Source organism: Scleropages formosus, chromosome 19 (genome assembly GCF_900964775.1).
Source record: "Scleropages formosus chromosome 19, fSclFor1.1, whole genome shotgun sequence".
NCBI classification, from domain to species: Eukaryota; Metazoa; Chordata; class Actinopteri; order Osteoglossiformes; family Osteoglossidae; genus Scleropages; species Scleropages formosus.
Window position 1 is genome coordinate 17,906,981 of NC_041824.1, and position 20,700 is coordinate 17,927,680.

The 20,700-nt window shown below is 44.8% G+C and overlaps 1 protein-coding gene across 2 annotated transcripts in view; it reads right to left on the reverse strand.

Moving 5' to 3' along the window:
* Positions 1-792: 792 nt before the first annotated feature.
* The window catches only part of LOC108939314 (inactive dipeptidyl peptidase 10), a 37,641-nt gene continuing 17,733 nt past the window's right edge, over positions 793-20,700 (reverse strand). Inside the window, exons 6-25 of one of the 2 annotated variants that reach the window (XM_018760546.2) lie at positions 17,197-17,249; positions 16,332-16,413; positions 15,722-15,842; positions 15,280-15,434; positions 14,777-14,874; positions 13,155-13,278; positions 12,889-12,930; positions 12,202-12,306; positions 11,711-11,802; positions 11,506-11,553; positions 9,694-9,812; positions 9,448-9,495; positions 8,564-8,662; positions 7,913-7,979; positions 6,871-7,065; positions 5,532-5,586; positions 3,841-3,940; positions 3,650-3,708; positions 2,825-2,897; positions 793-2,284 (exon numbers count right to left, since the gene is read on the reverse strand). In XM_018760546.2, coding sequence (XP_018616062.2) covers positions 2,070-2,284; positions 2,825-2,897; positions 3,650-3,708; positions 3,841-3,940; positions 5,532-5,586; positions 6,871-7,065; positions 7,913-7,979; positions 8,564-8,662; positions 9,448-9,495; positions 9,694-9,812; positions 11,506-11,553; positions 11,711-11,802; positions 12,202-12,306; positions 12,889-12,930; positions 13,155-13,278; positions 14,777-14,874; positions 15,280-15,434; positions 15,722-15,842; positions 16,332-16,413; positions 17,197-17,249 — 1,950 coding nt within the window. In that variant the 3' untranslated portion in view covers positions 793-2,069. Of the gene's footprint in view, positions 2,285-2,824; positions 2,898-3,649; positions 3,709-3,840; positions 3,941-5,531; positions 5,587-6,870; positions 7,066-7,912; positions 7,980-8,563; positions 8,663-9,447; positions 9,496-9,693; positions 9,813-11,505; positions 11,554-11,710; positions 11,803-12,201; positions 12,307-12,888; positions 12,931-13,154; positions 13,279-14,776; positions 14,875-15,279; positions 15,471-15,721; positions 15,843-16,331; positions 16,414-17,196; positions 17,250-20,700 lie in introns of both variants that reach the window. The other variant, XM_018760544.2, reaches the window with a different exon arrangement.

The following is a 20,700-nucleotide window of genomic DNA, read 5'->3' on the forward strand; positions in this document are numbered from 1 at the left end:
GAGGGACCAGCGCTACCTGCTGTGCCACTGTGTCACTCCAACTGGGCGTTAAGAGCACAGCAGGTTGCCCGGAAGACCTTTGCAATGGCTAAGTATGGTCTGTGCTGTGAAACCATGAGAGGAAAATTTGGCTGTGTATATCAGCTCAGCTCCATGTTTTACAAGATGAGTGACCACGCTTTACATTGTCATTATGAGGAGTTGTGACACCACCCTGTACAAAGTCGACATCTATTGAATTTGATAAGAATAAGTAAGAATTTTATAAAAATATGATCAGAAAAGATCAGCAGGATTAAAACTGCTCTTAAAATGTTTGTGCTCTTACCCACAATACCAGGTGCAGGTTACTATCCATTGCATGTCTCATCCATGCTTCCCTTATGCACTGAACGCCACGCAACAATAACAGGCCATCGCTCACTGATGGCAGCCAGTGGCACGATGACCGTCCCTCCAACTGATGTGTTGATAGGAGGTGGTTATGCACGGCTGGTTCCCATAAACTTCCCCCTCCTCCCCACACACCCCCACGGCGGAACGAGGCTGATTATGCTCTGACCCTGCGGTAAGTCCTATTCACATTCGGCTGAGTTACAGGACCGCCTGTAGACAGAAAAAATGGTGTTATTGGGCCTGAGCCTGACCTTCTGTTTATATAAAGTGAACTGACAGAACTGTGTTTTTTTAGATTAGGAAGGAAATATCTGATCTCAGTTAAAAAAAAAGAAAAAAAAAGAAAAAAAAGATGGCTATGGTTTATCCAGAGCAAAAAACAACACAACACTGATATAAATCAAAGACTATAACTACTTTATTAGGATTCAATCATTCTGATCATACCTTTCTTGATGAAAAAATAGAAAAAGGACATGTGCAATAAAACAAGACTGACGGGCATTCCATTGAAACAAACAACATGCATGTCACCATGTTAGCGTGGCTCGGGTGGGAACCGAAGAGGCTTCATTGTCTGTGTGGTAAAAGTGGAGATACGGATGTGGTATCTATCACACCGGAACGTGTAGTCTTTCTTTTAATCATCATCATCACCGTATTCATATTGTATTCTTTTTTCCGAGCACAGCATTCCAAGTTGGCAATAAGAATGCCCAGAGTGTGGCATACCGAGCAAGAGTGAACAGGCACAACCGATCAAAAAAGAATGGGGTAAAAGCGGGAAAAGCTAGAGAAACGGCATAATTTTGCCGGTTATCTTAAATGTCAGTAGTAGGCAGTATTTTATTGCTGGGTTTCTTTGAAATACAGCTTCTTAGGAATGTTGTTAATAAATTCGATATACCCTTAAACTGTGTTTTCCTTCAGGGAGACATACTATACCACATTTAACATTTATGCCTCGGTTAAAACTCTGCCAACAGTCAGACGGTTCCACAATCCACTGCCTGCCTCAGGCAGAGCCCTGGAGAGAAAGGTGTCAGGTGACAAAATGTAGAAGTAGACACCCTCAGGGGTCAAGAACACAAATTTGCAAGAAGAATAATCCTGTGAAAGAGGCTCGTCGCTGCTTATCATTGAGGAAACGACAGAATTTAGTGCTCGATGCAGACTGACTCCCTGCAGCCTAAAAACCTACATTCCTGCGTTCATCAGGGTACCGCTGCTCTTCTCATTCACCACAGGTCAGACATTCGCTCAACTAGCTCTCTTTTTCTAAAGCCGTCTCGCTCAGTCTCTGGTGTATTTAATAACCGAAAGGATCGCCTCCCGTTAAACGTTCGGCAAGAATCAAATGGGATTTCTAAAGGCCTCCATGTGCTGCTGCCTGACACTTGGCCAATTTTTCACTGTGCGAAGCTTCACGGTCAGCGCATTGAAGAAGAAGTCCTAACGAAAATCTCCGGCGAGACAGTCGGCAATCACAAATCGGAGAGTCACGAAGCTTGCACGGGCCTGGAATAAATCGACACGGCTCAGGGCATTTTTGTACTTGTAGTGCTGAACACTGACACGGGAACACAGAGATGCAGGGTCAATGCTCAAAATGAGAGAGGGGTTCTGGCCATTCTTCCCATTGGCCAGTGGCGGGCGTGCTTGAGCCAGGGGCCTCAATAGTCATCCTCCTGGTCCTCTGCTGGCTCCTGGTAGGGTGCCTGAATGAGGCAAGTCTGGAGGAACTGGCTCAGTGTGCGATGGAAGTGCTGCTGGCTTCTCTCAGCCCTTAGGCTGTGTCCCTCATCTGGGTACAGCTGGAGGGTGTAGTTGGCCTCCACCTTCACTAGGCGACTCAGCAGCTCGGCACTGTGCTGGAAGTGTACCCGCGCTGACGCGGGAATGAAGGGTGAGAGGACTTTAATTTACATTGTTTAATTTACATTATTCATTTGATGCTTTTCTTCAAAGCAACTTACTTATTGTAGTGATTTTCCCATTCATACAGTAATATATAGGCAATTTTTCCTGTATCAACTCTGGGTAAGAGGCTTGATCAAGGGTACTACAGCAGGAGCTGGGATCTGAACCTGGGTGCTTTAAGTGAAGGCACCGGGTCTGGCCACTATGCCACCTGCTGCCCCACATGAACTGCTTTTACATTTATGTGAGTTATGTTGGAAATCTTTAGTCAAAAATCAGAGGCATGTTCGCCTTTAACGGAGAAAGCCTGAATGTAAAGCCATATATTCTTCACTGAAGACAAAGCACACCAGATAATAGCTGTGACAATGCTCACAAAATGATGAGTTATACATTTATACTGTAACTTTGTGGTTATTATTTAAGACATTCCAGAGACATCTTCCTCTTTAGTGTGGGATAGACTATAACTACTCGGTAGCAGGTGATGCACTGGGGAGGATCTCACCATCTGAAGTTCCATGTAGGATGAGGAAGCGCTCATCTTTCAGCTTGTGGACATCTTCCAGTACCGATGCTGCCTGAGATGCAGCACAACAGACATACCCTGAGTTCTTCCACTTGCAGATCATCTATGACACTGCTTATGCCCACAGAGATCTCAGCCTGGTTACTGACACAAGCCTACATCCATGTGAATGTAGAGTAGAGTAAGTGACACCAAGTTGATTTGAATGGTGTTCATTGTAAGGGAGGATGCAGAGGTGTTTTACCATTGCCTTCTTTCTCACATCTTAGGGTTGCAAACATCGGGAGAGCATGACAACTCTGTGCACCCTGAGGGAGGATCAAACCCAAGCCCAAATGAGCAGCTCAAGAGCTGTGAGGCACCAGTGCTACCTATTGTGCCATCATACCTGAGTTTTACTTAGCCCCCTTGAAGTCTTCTGATTTGATAGAAATTTATAATCACGAAGTCTTGTGTAGTGAGGCAGATAACACTAGTACCTCACAGCTCCTGAGATGCACGTTTGACATAGGTTTGAATCCAGCTCAGGGTGTGTAGAGTTTATGTGTTCTCCCTGTGTCCGTAACGTGTGGAAGAAGGCAATCCGTGTGAATGGTCACAATGAGTCAAATTCAACTTCATGGGAATAGTTGAGGGTTCGGGTACTAGTCAGCGTGAGGATATCAGCCATACAAAACCATCAGTTCAACGTATCCTGATAAAAGAAGCAAAGCAATGACTTGATGGTTGAACCGGTTCTTTAAGATGGACAAGCGCTTTATTGTGTGTCGGTGTGGTCCACACATGGGCCGCAGTCACGCTCACCGTGTAAGAGCTCTCTTCTTTGGAAGGCAGGCCAAGGTACCTCTCTGAGAAAGCAGCACCTGTGCACACAGCATGGCCGGTCAGATATGATGGCGGCAGCTGTGACTGACCGCCTTATGGCGCTCTTTTAAGGTTGGCTGTGTAGCGGATGCAGTGGTGGTGGAGTGAGGGGGGGATGGCGGTACACTTACTGTACAGTTTGAAATCCGTTATGGGGGCCATCACAGCCGCACACTTGAACAGTTTGTCCGTTGCAGCGAGCATCTTCAGCGTTAAATAGCCACCAAATGCCTGTTATGGGGGACAGAAATAAAGTGCCAGATACTTCCAGGGACATCTCAGCTGTGTTTCCATTTTAACACTGCTCCTAGAACTTTTTATGCATTTATTCTGGAAATGTGATAGGGATACAATAGCGTGCAAAAGTATTTGTCCCCTTCATGGTTTCCTCTGTTATTACAAGTTAATGACACTGAACGTTTTCAGGTCTTCAAACAAAATCTAATATTAGATACAGGGCAACCCAGTGAACAAATAACATTTTTGTTAAAACTTTTTTTATTGGGGGGCATGGTGGCACAGCAGGTTCAACCAATACCTGCTGTGTGGTGGCTCTGGGGTTCAAGCCCTGCTTGGGGTGCCCTGCAATGGACTGGTGTCCTGCCTTAGGTGTGTCCCCTTCCCCTTCAGCCTTGCACCCTGTGTTGCTGGGTAAGGCTTAGGACAAGCAGTTATTGACGATGGATAGTTGGGTTAGTTTAACTAGGGGAAATTACTTTTCTACATAATGACACCTGGCCATACCATGATTTAATAAATGTAATAAATAAATTAAAGGTGTTTTTTCAATCAGGTGCTCTTTACCTAATGTAAAATTTTTGTTGAAGACCTAAAAACACTGGGTTCAAAATTTTTCAGTTATAGAGGAAATCAGAGCAGATAGTTTTTCATGGCTCTGTACAAGCTTACAGGAAAAGTGTTCACTCTACTACGTTTCACCGAAAACCTTGATTGGGCCTCCTCTATAATCCTCTTAAACTACAATACAAATTCTGTTTTTACTGAAGATATGGAACGTAGGCTGATTACTCATGCATCTGGCAAAGAAATGTTTGTAATCGCTATGGTCTACACATGAAGGTCCCTCTGTGAATATTTGGTTAACTTCTGTTTCAAACCCTATTCTGCTAGAAAAGTTAACATTTGAACAGCATGATAATCCTAACAAATTTTGGAATGGTCATCTTTTCGGTCTTCTCTGGTCATCTTTTTTGAAATTTAGTGTTAACAACCACTCACTTTTGTTATCTTATCTCAAAACCACTGGGCACAAGCATGTGGGCGACACCCTGGACAGTACGCCAGTCCATCAAAGGGTAGCCATACACACACATTGACTCACCAATTCACACACTATGGGCAATGTAAGTGTCACCAATCCACCTGAATTGCATGTCTTTGCATTGTGGGGGGGGGGGGACCATCACACCTACAGGAAACCCACACAGACATGGGGGGAACTTGAAAGGTCCACAAAGACTGAGCGAGACTCAAACCAACACCAAAACTGCCCAGATGCTGTGAGGCGGAAGCACTACCTACTGCACCATTGTGCTGCTTTTGCTACATGATCATCCCTCTTAAATACTGTGAGCTTTTGCCCTCATACATCTGCATGTCTTTGCAATTTCACGGCATTCTGCTCCCATGTCTGTGTTGCTATGATCCGGTTCTCTTCTGTTGTTAATCGATGAAAAAATTGTGTTGATCGTCCTCCCAAACAGGGGGCCCCACGTCCATCTAGCCTCAGCGTGTGGGGCCTGCAGACTCTCTCTACACAATGCTATGGCACTACCGTTATCTACGGGTGCAGCAGAGTTACCTTCCCATACAGGGCGATCCGTCTGTGGTCAATGAAAGGCAGCTGCGTCAGCCATCTGCAGAGGCGAGCGGAAACGGTCCATTAGATCTCCCTGACGCCGGGGCGGCCTCGTCTTCAACCGTGCTCACAGATTGCACACGTTATGAGATGCAGTAGATTTTGAACTACTTTTGTCTTTATTCAGGGCTTTAGTGCTTAATGGATCCTGCATTTTACTTCCAAGAGAACTGACATCTGGAAGATTGCTTCATCACTCTTTGCTGAATTTTAAAAACCACCGAACAAGAAAAAGACGGGTTATTAGCAACAATATTACTTTTTGTTATAGTTTAGTATGGAAAGAGTAACGATTACGTCAGTGAAAACCATGTTTTCTATTAAGCGTGTCAGCCTAGGAGTGGAACTCCGGTTATGGTGTCAAAGAAATTAGCAAAAAAAAAAAATGTTAACAAAGGTTTCTGGATACTTCCCTACCCCAGTGGTTTGAACCGTGGCCCTGCAAAGCCCCTGTGTATGCTCTTTATCTGTCAGCTGAGCTCTTAATTAATTGGCTATGGTTTAGTGGTTGACTGAATTAATAGTGCTGTTCAAAACCAAGTGTGTTAGAAGAGAAGTAAATATACTTCATACTTCATCGCCCGTGTCAAAATGAATGTTTGATATTTTACAGAAACAGGTTCATTTGCCTCAGTATGTCTCATTTATCTGTTCTTCCCTCAAACTTAATTGGAATAAATGATTACTGAATCTCATTTTGATTAATCAATCCCGTAGTCAATTTTTTAAAAGGCTGAAACCATTAAGTAAGTAATCACTGTAATAACGTCAACTGAAAAACAACCGCTGCATTATTCATTCATTTAAGGAAGAAAAAAAACATTCGCTAATAATTGCCTCTATTGTTCAATAAACAGAAAGTGACTGAAACAAATTATTGCAGCGAGCCTGCAGCTGACTCGGTCACTTTTAGAGTTTATTTGTCTCTGTGATTGAGCATTATTAAATAAGAATTATTGGGGGGAAACCTACATATACAGTGCACCACAATACCCAGGATTTAGCGAATACACCCCGAGTCCCTAATATCAGTGTCATTTCAGCTGCAGTAGCTCCAGATGGTCTTGAGAAACAGATTATTCCAAAACAAAGATTATTCCAATATAAAGAATATTCCAAAATAAAGAGCACCAGCTCCTCCTTACTGATCGCCTTTTACCTGTTGCTTCCAAACACTATTTGCATCTGAGCCACAGCCTTTCTTTAACAGCGACAAATTTATAGACAAGGGAACCAGATACACAAATAAATATGAATGTGATAACAGCAGGGGAAGACTCACTCCACAAAACTGAGCTGTTCCTTGACTTTTAGGGAGCCCAGCTTCCTGGCATCATGGCGAGTTGACCTCTGACCCCTGAGAGCCCCATCCCTGGCATCCACCCAGGCCAGGGCCACACCGTAGCTGCTGGAGAGGACCTGAGGCCAGCCCAGGTTGAACTCTGCCGTCACCGCGTGGCTACCAGGCTCCCCGTCTCTGCAAGACAGAGCATGGAGAAGAGTGATGGAGGGTCACAGCACCATGATACGGCACCTGGAATATAACACAGAGAGTGTGCTTCAAAACGCAGTATAACCCTTGGGAGATATACCTTCGTTTAGTGCTACGCAAACCTTCGAAAAGCTGTTCTGGTGGGAAACCATCCTGCTGTGAGATGGATATGAAAGAGAAGGCTGAGCGATGTAAAAACCTTGCCGCTCTGAGCAAAATGTAAAGCCGACTGTTAGTGTTTTGTTGGTAGGGTCAGCACATCAATGAAATTTTAATGCTTAAAGTATCAAAGCTCCGTGCTGGTAGTACAGTGGTTAGAGCTGCTGCCTTTGGCACCCAAGGTTGTAGGTTCATGTCTCACCTCCAGCTGTGGTACTCTTGAGTAAGGTACACACACATTTTCAGAACCGCTTGTCCCATACGGGGGTCACAGGGAACCGGAGCCTACCCGGCAACACAGGGCGTAAGGCCGGAGGGGGAGGGGACACACCCAGGACGGGACGCCAGTCCATCGCAAGGCACCCCAAGCGGGACTCGAACCCCAGACCCACTGGAGAGCAGGACCCGGTCCAACCCACTGCGCCACCACGCCCCCCTTGAGTAAGGTACTTAACCTAAATTGCTCCAGTAAAATGACCTTGCTGTATAAATGGGTAAATAGTTGTAAGTACCTTAATGATGTAAGTTGCTTTGGAGAAAAGTGTCAACTAAGTTAACAAATAAAATGTGACTTACAATATCAAGACAGAATACACAGCCTCTCCTGAATCTACAGTGTAAAGTGTGTACTGCCTTCCATGGCAGTGGGGGTCATTCTGGCAGGTGGTCTCACACTATGATGAGAAGCGGATGCAGGTTTCCTTCTTGAGCCGGAGGCAAGGACAGCTTCAGGTGCAGGTCTGAAACCGAAGAGAGAGCAGGTGTGACTATCTTACTGAAGCGCTGTGACAGCACACGGCACAGCCCTGCTCCAAGAACCCGCAACACAGATCTTCTGTTAGGAGCCACAGCAGGGGATGTTTTTAGGGTCTCGGTGCTCTGCTGGCCCACGTTCTCACTAGATACCGTCTCGCTGGCACCAGATGGGCTCTTATAATTTATCATGCGCTGCAATCTTGGCCAGCAGATGGGGCAATGGACTTGGTAGCTTAAGATCGCAGGTTTGAATCTCCGGAAGGGGCCTGCTGTGGTTCCAAGGTTTTCCTTCATTTCTTTAGAGAGGAGTGTGAAGTGTACGGTGAAATACGTTTTTTGGACTCAAACTCAAACTCTGGAAACGCGTGCCACGTTAAACCCGGATCGACCGTCAACCATGGAAACGCGGCCGAATCTAAGAGACGGCTGGAAAACCAAGCATGGGCTCCTCATTGCGGTCACACCCATGGAGACAACAGCGGGACAATGAAGAGACAGAACCTTGAGTGGATCAATGCAGTGGGAAGCGCAGAGTGGAGCAGCGGGAGCTTCACTGCTATCAGATTACCATAGTTCTCGGTGGAGACGGTCCGGAACTGCATCTGTGGGAGTCGTTTTCCCTCCAGCGCCTGGGCCAGTGGCTTGTTGTCTTCCAGTACACTGTACCCTGGGACATAATATGTTCATACTGATATTGATGCAGTTTTGTGTTTGAGCACAATTCTCTTTCACTGTAACACTGGGTACCCAAAGAGGATTGAATGTTTATACTGATATCGCTCTTGAACTGTAATATTGAGTTCCCAAGAAAACTATACGTCCATGCTGATATCTCCATTTCGGTGTAGTACTGAGCACCCCAATAAGTTTATATTTTCATGTAGATTCTTCGCATTCGTGGTAACACTGAGTACCCTAGGAGTTTATAGTTTAATGCCGATTTCTCATTCTTTGCAGGGCTGTGATCACACGCAGTAAATTCTAGTGTAAGCTCACACATTAATGTGGAGCTCTTTAAAGAATACTATTTTACTCAAAGGTGAATAACACCAAATTACCTGTGACATTATATTAATTTGGACTTTTATGTTAAGAGAAACATGAGACTGGTTCAAGACATCTTCTTCCAAGGCTTTAAAGTGTTGTCCAAACGTTTAATAATTATGCATAAATTGGAATATATTAGTATCTTATCCTGTCTCAAGCTTAGTACTCTAAATACCCTGAGCCCTGCATTTACTAATTCTTGCCATGAATTTGAGCCACTGAGCTGAATTTCTCATCCAGAAAGTAATCCCCTCAAAGATTTCAGGCCTAACCCCATTTACTGTTCTTATAAATGCATTCACTGCATTCTCAGGGCTGCTAAAGGACCTGCACAGTGATGACTTTGTTGATGTAACTGAATTTGTCAGAGTTCATTGCAGGCCTGCGGTGTGTGAAGGAACTCACTGTGAGGCTCCTTTGTACTGTGAACAGTCACCTTTGGGATTCCAGGTCCTGCAGAAACCAAAACAAACGAGGCTGCAATTAAACCTCCTTAAAATAGTATTCTATAGCTCTTTTTTTGTGCCATGGTATAGAAATCCATATAAGCACATTTTCTGTTGTGCTGTAACTAAATGAAAACATCCGATGCATCTTAGGGAAAAAAATTCAATGCATACGAGCCTACGGAGAAGACGATCCAATCCTCACCCAGGCAGTAGAGGGTAAATCTGGTCCGACTCGGGCTAAACTGGGCCTTGAGGAAGCTGCAATTCTCCATGAGGTTGCAGGTAAGACACTGCCGCTGGAACACACCACTCAGGTCAGCGCTGGCAGAGAAAGAAGACAGAGGGCACGTGTGTATCTGGTTATAACAGGCCCTTGTCTATGCTGTTTTAGCAAGTCTATGTTGCCATGAATGCTGACCCGCTCTCTAAATATTCAGAAATTGATGCATTTTAAAATGTTTTTTCATATTGCCTCAAACTGATTAATGTTTGTAAACAAAATTTTGTCAGCTGGTGCTTTATATAAATATGAATACCATATTTATATGAAGCCACAGATGTCTATTATTTATATATATATACATACATATGTGTGTCTGTGTGTGTCTGTGTGTGTCTGTGTGTGTGGAATTAAAACTGGGCTACTTTATAGCCTGCTGTTCATATATAACATATATTATTTATATAATATATATACATATATCCCTATGTGTGTGTATATATGGATATAGCACTATTAAAGAAAAACAGAATAAGTCAAGAGCTGGACACTTGAATAGGAGGCTGTAGAGTACTCCAGTTTAAATTACAGTCCTTCGAGTCTCCACCGCCAAAGTACATGTTTGCTCGGAAGTCGGTCAAGAAGAAAAAAATGAGTGGACCGGTCTGACCAATTTCACCGGTCACACTGCTGCCACGCAGGACACCGTTGAAGGTCTTAGTAAAACCCTTAATACTGCTCTGGGGTGTTTACTGAAGTTATTAGCAAAAATGGGAAGATATTCTTCACATCCTCGTTTTTATTGTCTCCATTTCCTACATTATTAACCCAGTGGGTTCAAACTCTGTTATGCCCTCAGATGTTCTTCCCCTATTAAAATGTCAGTGATACGCATGTAAAAAATTCCGGGCGATGGATCCGTCTTCCCTTGCGCAACGCTGCTCCAGCTCTCAAAATGAGGTCTACCGCTGACAGAGGATCACATCTGCGTGCCGAGACTCGCCTGCAACACCTCCACCGCTGACACACAGGACCAGCATTAATGAGACGCATCATGCGGATTACATCAGCACGTCAGTTTCCCCTTCAGACAAGCAACTTACGGCATGAACCTCGGTGTTATTTTTAATTTCTCCGTTGCATGAACGGACAAATAAAAATTGCATTCACATTTATTCTTTTTGCAGACATGCTTTTCCAGAGCGACTCCCGGGGATCGCGAGGCAGAAATGCAATTAGTGTGGGTAGCACAAGCCAGCATTAAACGTCACCAGTACAGAGAATCCCAGCGGTAGTATTGAACATCAATGCAGAAATCAGTTTTGCTGAAATGCACAGGACATGATAACACTATAAAACAGACACATTTACATGTATATTTATTTATAAATAAGGCACAGCTGTGTCTCTCCAGGCCCTGCAAGGATCTTTCTAGATGCAAAGTTTGATCATGGCAGGGATGGCTTTTTAGCGTAGGCTGTCAGTGACATACAATGCACGTCATCTGCCGCAGGGACACTGTGGAAATACCGAAAACACAATATCTCACAGAAGCCAGGGTACCTGTCAAGTTACAACATTGTTTTTCTGGACTATATATATATATATATATATATATATATATATATATATATATACAGATACATATATATATATATTTCAGAATAATGCTGTGGCAGATTTTATGTTTTCATTTGGAAACGGTAGGTGCATAAAAGAATATTGAACATCTCGACATGAATAATTGGTCAATAATGCATGAGCAGCTCATTTCATTCGCAGCAGCATGCTCACCTGTATAAGTGCCTGCTCTGCCTCGACACTTCAGTACTCAGGAAGTATCTACAAACAGAAAGGAGGAACATCACTGCATCTCAGTGACACCTGGCTATTCAAGGTAGGTGCTGGATTAATTTATGAGTTCAGTACATGTCCATGACACGTGTACTTTGATCCGTCTGGTTTATGACTACTGCATGTGCTCCGGTTGGCTATGTACATTTTTCCATTTTCTTCATCCAGGGTACAGAGTGATGAGACATCCCAGTTTCCGGATGTCAGGAAGCGGGGCGGGGTGGAGGAGGCCGCCGGCTGGAGGAGAGGACGGGTGGAAGGAGAGAGCAGTTAGAGAAGCACGGAGAGAGGGTGTGGCAGCAACAGCAAAGGAGAGGGAACAATGTGGAGCCCAATGGAGTCATTAGTGTTTGAGAATTTGGTGTTTTCTCCCAAGGTTTCACTCCCAAGCCACTCGCGATGACACACAAAGGCTGCAGGAAAATGTGCCAGACATCAAAGAAACTGTTTTTGGAAATGGGATCATTAGGGGAGGGATCATTAGACAGAAACAAAGGCATGGAAGAAATGGCATAATCGAAGCTTATTGTTTGAGCGCAAACCTTGACATACATTCTCAGGGCGGAAATAGAAAGTCACTATGATCAGAGGATAAATTTTATGGAAGACAATTTTCAAGGCAGCCTTCAGGCCAACCTGGGCAGGAAGAGAGGCGATGTGCCGGAAGTCCCCTCGGGCACCCTGCTTGGCAGGGAGGGTCAGGAAGAACAAGGAGCCGTCCTCAGAAAAGAGTGGTGCCTCCTGTTGGAGACACAGCACACGTATAATCTCATTCTTCATCAGTAACCTCTTATCCAGTGTAGGGACGTGGTGATTCAGAGTCTATCCCAGAAGCACAGGGCGTGAGGCATGATTCCAACTCGACAAATAATTATTACTATACTTACACTATAATTGTTATTATTTACTTAACTGACACCTTTGTCCAAAGCAGCATTACAAAGACAGGTTAACAGCAAAGGAAAAAGTGCTTACAGGACAGCACTGAACACAAAGAGATGCTGCAGACTGGGAAAAAAGCATACCTCTGGCATTCAAATATGCTTAGCTGTTCTGCTTTTCATGTCTACATTCCCGCTTTAGTCACTCTAATATAGGATTAAAGTGTGAACAAATAAGATGTCATAAACTATAAAAGTAACTCGCAGTGAATGAAATTCTCTCACAAAGGATTTTTTTTCCTCTTTCAGCTGCAATAAACATTTGAACTTGGCAACTGACGCGAGTTACAGCTGAAAGACGCCAGTCGCAGATGGCCTCTGACGTTCTTTTTTGATTGCTCTGAGCGTAAACGCCTAATGGAACCAGAAGAAGAAATATTACCTGGAGCTGATCCTGCCAAAGATCTATGACCATTTTGTGTTTCTGGGGATTGAGCAAAAGAGAAGGATGACGAGTATTTCAAACATCTGTTCGACCAGACGGGGAAGGAATATACCCCTCTAGCCATCTCTTGAAAAGTACGCACACATCTGTCACACCTCATCGAGAACCTCAAATCTCTGACCCGTTCGCAGAAGGTTACGTGAGCTGCTTAGTCAATGGACAGCTATGCTACAGTCGCTCCGTGCTGACATTTGACCTCTGACCTCTGAACACGCCCCAGTGGTGGCCTCACACACGGACAGCACCGACTGGTTCTGGGGCCGGTTCACCCAGCGCACTGCCAGGCGGGTGCTGCTGATCCAGCTCACCATGGAAATGTAGTAGTTCCTGTTGGCAGAAAGACAGAGTTTCACACTCCCGCTCTCTCTCCAGCAGGCATTCGGTCCCGAGCAGCAGCGCAACCTGGAGATCCGGGTGACGGGGCCAGCATGTTCAATCGTTCAACGTCATAAAATAACCAACGGCACCAGAAGTGGAATGACTGAAGCTGCTGCTTCTTGTGACGTTCCTTCAGCCTTCTCACCTCACCCTTCGCTCCTCAAATTGTGTAGAAATTACACGAGTCCTGAACCTTCGACTAACACAGGTGACTTAGGCGCTACGTTTCTTACAGATGGCTCATTAATCTAAGTCATAACACAAAACCAGAAATGTTCTGTTTCATAACAATGCAGCCTGTATTCTATTAATATGGAAATTTTGCTCTCTTTGTTCAGCTCTCAGGGACTGGAACTCATGTAGATTATGTTGTGTTCCATACACTAATTACACTGATTACATGTAAAATACTTAACGTTCTACATTACGTCCACAGTAGGAAGATTTGATAAGTCACGAGAAAGCAGTAATGCTCAGTTAAAGCAGCTCCATTCCTATAGATGTACATAATTTAGGAGTCAATGGAAGTAATCGTGATATTTTAAAAAGTTTGTTTAACCCCATCTGTTAAAACTCAATGCAACCTCAAGGCTAGAGTTTCTCCTCCAATAAGAGACCAGGGGGACTGGGCTGTATTGCCATTATTTTGCTATGTGTAATAATTGAGTTTAACACTGCAGATTTCAGAAATTTACATCATCTACCTGGTACTTTCCATTCCTCTTAACAGTTGTCCTTGACTTATGAATGATAATAACTCTCCAGGGGAAGCCCTTTGTATCCCTTAAAGTGAGCTGTGCAACCATGACAGCGAGAGAGCAGTGGGGTGACACCTGTAATAGGCAAGAAAAGTTGTGGACGTGGTGGGGAGGCAGAGGCCAGGTGGAGGAGTGAAGAAAAGGGGGAGAGAAGCTGGGTGAGGAAGAGAAGAGCAGTGCATGATGGAAAGACTGAGGAGCAGATAAAGGAGTGGAGAGTGGTACGGGTGGTAGGACTCATCCTTACCCTGAACTGATATGGTGAAAATTACAGCCGTACACATTTCAGTTCTCTCCCGATCTCGTGCATGATAACACATTCGATTTCATGTGTAAGAATTTTTAACAAAAATGTGTTTAATAATGGAAAAGCCTCTACGCACTTACTCATGTGAGGTATACCCTTTCATATAGTGGTATGTGACAAATGGCCTGTACTCTAGAATCAACGTCTGCATCCGAATCTCTCCTGTTGGTCTAACACACTCTTCGTATTGTTCTCTGAGATGTACGTTGGTTCGGAGAGAAGCATCTGCTAACTGAATAAATGTAAATGGGTAAAACCCTGAAAGTCACTTTGCAGAAGCGTCTGCTGAATATTTAAATGCTAAGGAATGTAAGGAAGGGGAAGCAGAGGGCCAGGTGTAGGAGGGGACAGTAGACTAGACAGGTGGAACATGGACAGTTACCTTGATTTGAAGGAGTCTGGAGGAACCATCTCTAAGGTGTGAGCTGGACCGTAGAGGTTAACCACATAGAGGCTCACGGATGGAATATTAGTACCAGCCTGTGCAAGAACACACACCAACAAGGTTACAGTTCAGGCGACTGGGGGACATTAACACTCTTTTATGTACTTTTGAGGCCTGCAGCTTTGGAAAACAATGACAACATTTGCCATCTGGGAAAAACTCCCTCTTAGCTCTTACTTTACAGGGATATAAATCTCAGTTTCTTGGTGTTACCTTAGATTTTTCTTCCTTTAGTGAATCAAACCTTTACTCATGTGTTCACCGTTAATAAAACCGTACAAACAGTCTTATGTGAAGAGTATGCTTCACAAGGACTTTGCACAACATTTTACCACAGTAGTCAGTGAGGAGTGGACTGGAAACCAATAGGAACAAAATGTGGCCAAAGTTTACCACTCCTGTTAATGAAAACTGAGGTGCTTTATCAAAGTAGAGCTCACCTTGGGGTAGGGGTAGAATACAGGAGAGGGGTAGATCCCTCCCAGGAAGCGGGGTATCTCCATAAAGGGTGTGGCCGAGTTGTTGATGGTCAGGTAGGCCAGTCGGGCCCCGTCCCCCGACCACCAGTGTGCGGGGTACGACAACAATACCTCCTCTGTCCACATAACAAGATGGTCATACACATTTGCACCTGGCAGAAGGGCATTTTCAATGCAGGAAATGAGCGACATCCATTCTCTAGAGATAACGAGTAGACTTTTTGACCTTCTCGGTAAAATGCAAAGGACAGCAATCAATGCACCCAAACATATTTTTATAAATAGCACCGCATTGATCCAATCAGTAATGGTCCTTAGTGGATGAGCGTCTCTAGAAGGGCCTAGAGTGTGATGTGACTCGAATGAAGACAGACGACAGGCTCGCTGTCTCAGCTGGGCTCACCCTCATAGATCCAGTCGGTCAAGCCATTGACCACCAGCCCCTCCCGGCCAGTTGAAGTGAGACGCAGGGCGCTGCTGGACACTTCAGGCCGGTAGTAAATGTTGTTGTCATAAATGTAAACCTGGTGGTGACAGGAAGGTAATCAGTCATAAAAACAGATGGAAATGGGAGCCAGGGGTACAGTGATCTGTACCGCGGCACAGACGTGACTCACAGAGTCCAGAGTATGTATAAGTTCTGAGAGACAAAACACTGCTTTCACTGACAAGAGTGCACAGCATTTCAGCATGTGTTTTTTTAAACAGAAAACAGTGAATGCATTAATAATTATTGATGAATAAGACACCCGGGTGTAGGAAAAGGGGAGGTATGGTGGCACAGGAGGCTTAGCCAGTGCCTGCTGTGTGACAGGTTATTTTGCTTTTTCACGCGGTACATTTGTATATCCATGAGTGGCTAGATGTGAGATGAGCATCACTCAGAGGAAAGAAGCAAACCAAAGGCCGAGATGTGGGTTTGGTCACCAGCCAATGAAATGGGACACACAGGTGTACAGGTACACGCAGACCACAGTACAGACACAGTCAGAGACCCAGGGGTAATTCCTTACCAGCTGGTTTCCCTGGGGACCCCAGGCAGCGTATTGCAGCACAGATGTGTCCGTCCCCGGGGGAATGAGCTCAGTTACATCCCTGGAACGCACACACACATACACACACACATACACAAGGAATGACATCAGACTATTTTATGGACCACATGTATACAGATACAGAATACAAACAGAGAGAACGGTTTGAATTCACGGTCAATACCTTTTTGCATTAGAAAGAGCCCTCATACCCCCACCCCAAAAGTACCAACCAAAAGCAGCGACAGAAATAAACAGGATGCAAATGCAACGTTGATGGAGGATGGGGAACAGACCATGCATGGTAGATCTCTCAGCTGATGCTGTTTAGGTGTAGCTGTTCCCCGCAACGTCAAGCAAACATGGTGGAACTGCAAAACTGCATTGGCGGCTGTGGAACATTCCCCAAGTTTCCATGGACACTGACAGCACTCCACTGTACCTCTCCGCAATAGCCTGAGCGGGGAACCTCGAATCGCAAGCAGACGGAGCCATTCCACCTGCGCGCGACACCAAGCATCTCTTCCAAAAACACGTGGTGCATCCCTGCAACTTTTCCCATAATCCCCTAAAAGGCAGATCCCCCACCAGAGTCGTTGCTGAGAGTTCAACCCCAGCTCTTATGTGACATGACACACTTGTTCACTGCTGTCTCCCATTGGGGCCAACCCTAAAAGTTTGGTGCTAGCCATGGGGGCAATGGAGATGCGCTGTCCAGCACCACTGTTTGGATGGAGGAGGTGCGGAGAGGGATGCATGTTGGAGGTCGGTCGTGAGCCCCGTTAGTGTTCCAGCGGTTGCACATGCCAAGCACGGGGGCGAGGAGGTCCGCGGCCCTACCTACCCGGCGGCCACGTTGTAGATGGCATAGGAGGCTGTGAAGGACTGTGAGAACACCTGCAGGGGGGTAGAGGACAGGATGGGCATGGTAGTGGCCTTGCCACAGATAAGGACACACACACACACACACACACACACACACAGCCAAAGCCTTGATTCTGAAATTTTTTCTATAACACAGCAAGTAAAGTACCACCCTCAAAACTTCTGAGCTGTGCAGTTGGGTGTAGGTTTGAATCTGGTTCAGGCTGTGCAGAATTTGTACTTTCTCCCTGGGTTTAAAACCCAAGGATGTGCAGATGGCAAATCCCTTCCACACCCAACCCCTTAACAGGTAAAGTAAGCAGGTGGCCACTATTTTTCTTTATTCATTTAGCTCACACTTTTCTTCTAAGCAACTTACAATTTTAATATGCCGACAATTATTTACCCAGCTAGGTGACTTTACTTGGAGCAATTTAGGGCAAGTACCTTGTCAAGGGTACTACAGTACAAGGTAGCGTGCAAACCTGCAACCTTTGAGTCTAGAGGCAACGGCTGTAGCTGCTCTGCTACCTGCTCCCTCTCTTGAGTTGAACTGGACCCAATGGTACGTACCCTATCTGTGTACCTACAAGCTAGTGGAAAGTGAACTGGATCCCCCTCCCTTTATGAATTATCCATGTGTGGGTTTGACCAGAAAAACCAGGCTGCTGAGTGCTTCACGAGGAGTGCTGGTTAAGGCAGGACCAGGACAGCTTGATGTAACAGGGACAAGTAATCTGAGCACTGCTGGCTCAGGTACTCGAAGGCAGCCGATATCCCAGTCCGTCAGGAGACAGTGTCTGTAATGAATTACCACAGGCTTCCATTCCAGTAAACCGATCAAACTGTTTTGTGATGACGAAACTGAAACGTTTCTAAATTAGTTAAGAGCCCAAGTCCTGATCCACAATAAGCATCACCACGTCCAGCCAGTTCTCTTCACCATCGGGGGAATATGTCACTGATGGGATGGAGGGGTGGTGTGAGAACAGTTCCAGCTCTGTGGCACAATTAGGGCTAATCATACTGTGAATGGGGGAACACAGAGTGGCAACCTGGCCTCCTCACAGATGTAGAATGAGCTTCGGGAAGATGGGGAGGTCCAAGGGGAAATTAAGGAATTCCACCTCATAAATGCCCCGTTGCATTACACTGCTTGTTTGCTTAGTTAAGACACATACCCTGTGTGCCATACATAACCTAAAAATTCCCACATGTACGTTTGCAAAATCTAAATATTTGCATCTAATTCCACCAATCAGCTGCAGTCCTTCTCTCTGGACTCAAATTTGCAATCACTTCTTCTCAAGCCAAGTTTTTACAGCTCTTCTCAGTTGGCTGCTGTGGGACAGCTCCCCTTCATGCAGTGATCTTAACCTGCAGTCAGCTGATAGGCTTCAAGGGGTCTGTGAAGCATATGCTTGCACTGAACATAATAATGTCTGACTAAATAAAAGGAAAATAAAAACTAATAAAACTATTACTATGCCATTACCATCTGTGACATAATTCTATGGGAAGGCAATCAACTTTAAGTGAAGCAAATTCAGGACAATATTTTTTTCTCAATTTATTTAAGGAAATTCTTCTTTAGAGGAGCCTTTAGTTTCATTAGATTCCTCAAGGGGTCCATGGCCAAAAAAAGGTCAAGAACCTCTGCCTTAGTCCAGGTGGGATGTGAGTCCCGATGAATTTGCTGCATGTCATCGAATAAAGAAAAAATCAGGCATTAATCCATAACGCTGCACCTCTTTGTATGTGGAATTGCTGGTACTGAGACACAGCTGGACTCCTTGGTGTGTACAGCAGCCTCTGGAAAGTTAAATCCCCTGTGGAAAGTCCACCTCTAATGTCCTTAATGGGATTGCAGCTGAGGCTGATGTAGCATACCAAACAGCAATGGCTGAATCACCCACCCAACAGAGACACACACACAGACAAATCCAGGCAGTTTGTGTTCTAAATAAAGATAGATTGGGAGGGAGGAAGAAAATTAGAGAGCAGGGGCTGGAGGTGAGGGGATCTGAGAGTTCAGGAGATGTAGGACACTTGGCTTTCCTGGCAGAGCTGCTGATCTCTAGTCGGTGTGATTAATGGAGCAGTCTTTCTTCACAGGTCTGTGCACATCTCCACCACGGACCTCCGGGGAGGCTGCAGAGATCACAAAGCAAGGGCTCTTTTGCCCACCCAAATGAAGCCATCCATTACTACAAAGACATCTCACTTATCCCCAACCAGAGGGGTCAAGGATTGACCATAAGGTCTTCTTCTCAATTATATTTTGGCTTGTTCTGCATTAAGTTCTCAACCTCCATCAGCCCTTGTTTGCTAGGTTCACCTGTGATCATGACCCTGGGTGGACTGTCCAAACAAAGTCAACTTTTTCACTGAGTGTGATCCATTTGCGTTGTTTTCATTGGTTTCATGCAACCTTACTGTTCTGTTGTTGTTTTTTTTTGCATCAAGAGTTGAAATAATAAACAAACACTGAGTATGTATTTTGAGGGCATGATGGCACAGCAGGTAATGTTGGTACCTCGCAGTTCCTGAGCTGCTAAGGGGGTGTGAGGTTCAAGTCCGGCTTAGGCTGCGTGGAGTTGCATGCTCTTCCCAGTGGTTGAGCCACAAAACATGCATGGTCAAAGGCTATGGTAAACCACTTCCATTCCCTCCCTTGCCTTGGAAACCATGGAAGCGGCTGCTGCGATTTGGGGTCAATTTGATGACCCTTCCATCATCATATGTATGTTTTTTTTGCTAAGTGGTATGTCATAGCAATGAACGAGCTGAACAAGTGCGGGGAGACAGCATTATAGTACTATAAACAGCCTTGTTAGAATAACTAATGTTCACTACTGTTGCAGCTGTTTCCATTTTAATGGGTTTTAATCAGCATATATAGGTGTTAGTTTAGGGCCTTAGGAATGGATGAAAATTTTTACTTCTGAAACCAAAGATTATAACATCTTGGATTTATAAAAATTCACCCTATGGAGGGTTTTTCAGGAGCAAATTACCTCCATAAAGAGGTGGAACACAGTAATGCTGTTTTTGAGAAACAGCTTTATGATTTGTTTTGTCCTTTCTCCAAATTTTCTCCAAGCAGAGTTGAGGTTGACACAGAGCTTTTTTTTACCATTATTTTGGAACAATAACTTTTTATTGCTACTTTACCATTTTGATAAACTGATTCCATTTCACTCCAAGGTGAGCATATTTTAAATAAATGTTAGCCGTGTTGTAATCAACATGATTATTCCACATCGAGGATCATTAGGAGCTGCCACCCTAGAGTACTCGGTTTTGAAATAAAAGCTGCAGGCGCTGTTAAAGAGAAAAATTAAAATGATGTTTATAGAAACAGGAGTGAGAGGTGGACTCGCACCCAACAGCCTGCAGAAGAGAGGGTGGTAGGGACCGGGTCTTGTCCATCCCAGGCCACAGGGCTGTAACTTCACTCACCCCTGTTTACTTATCCCTGCAG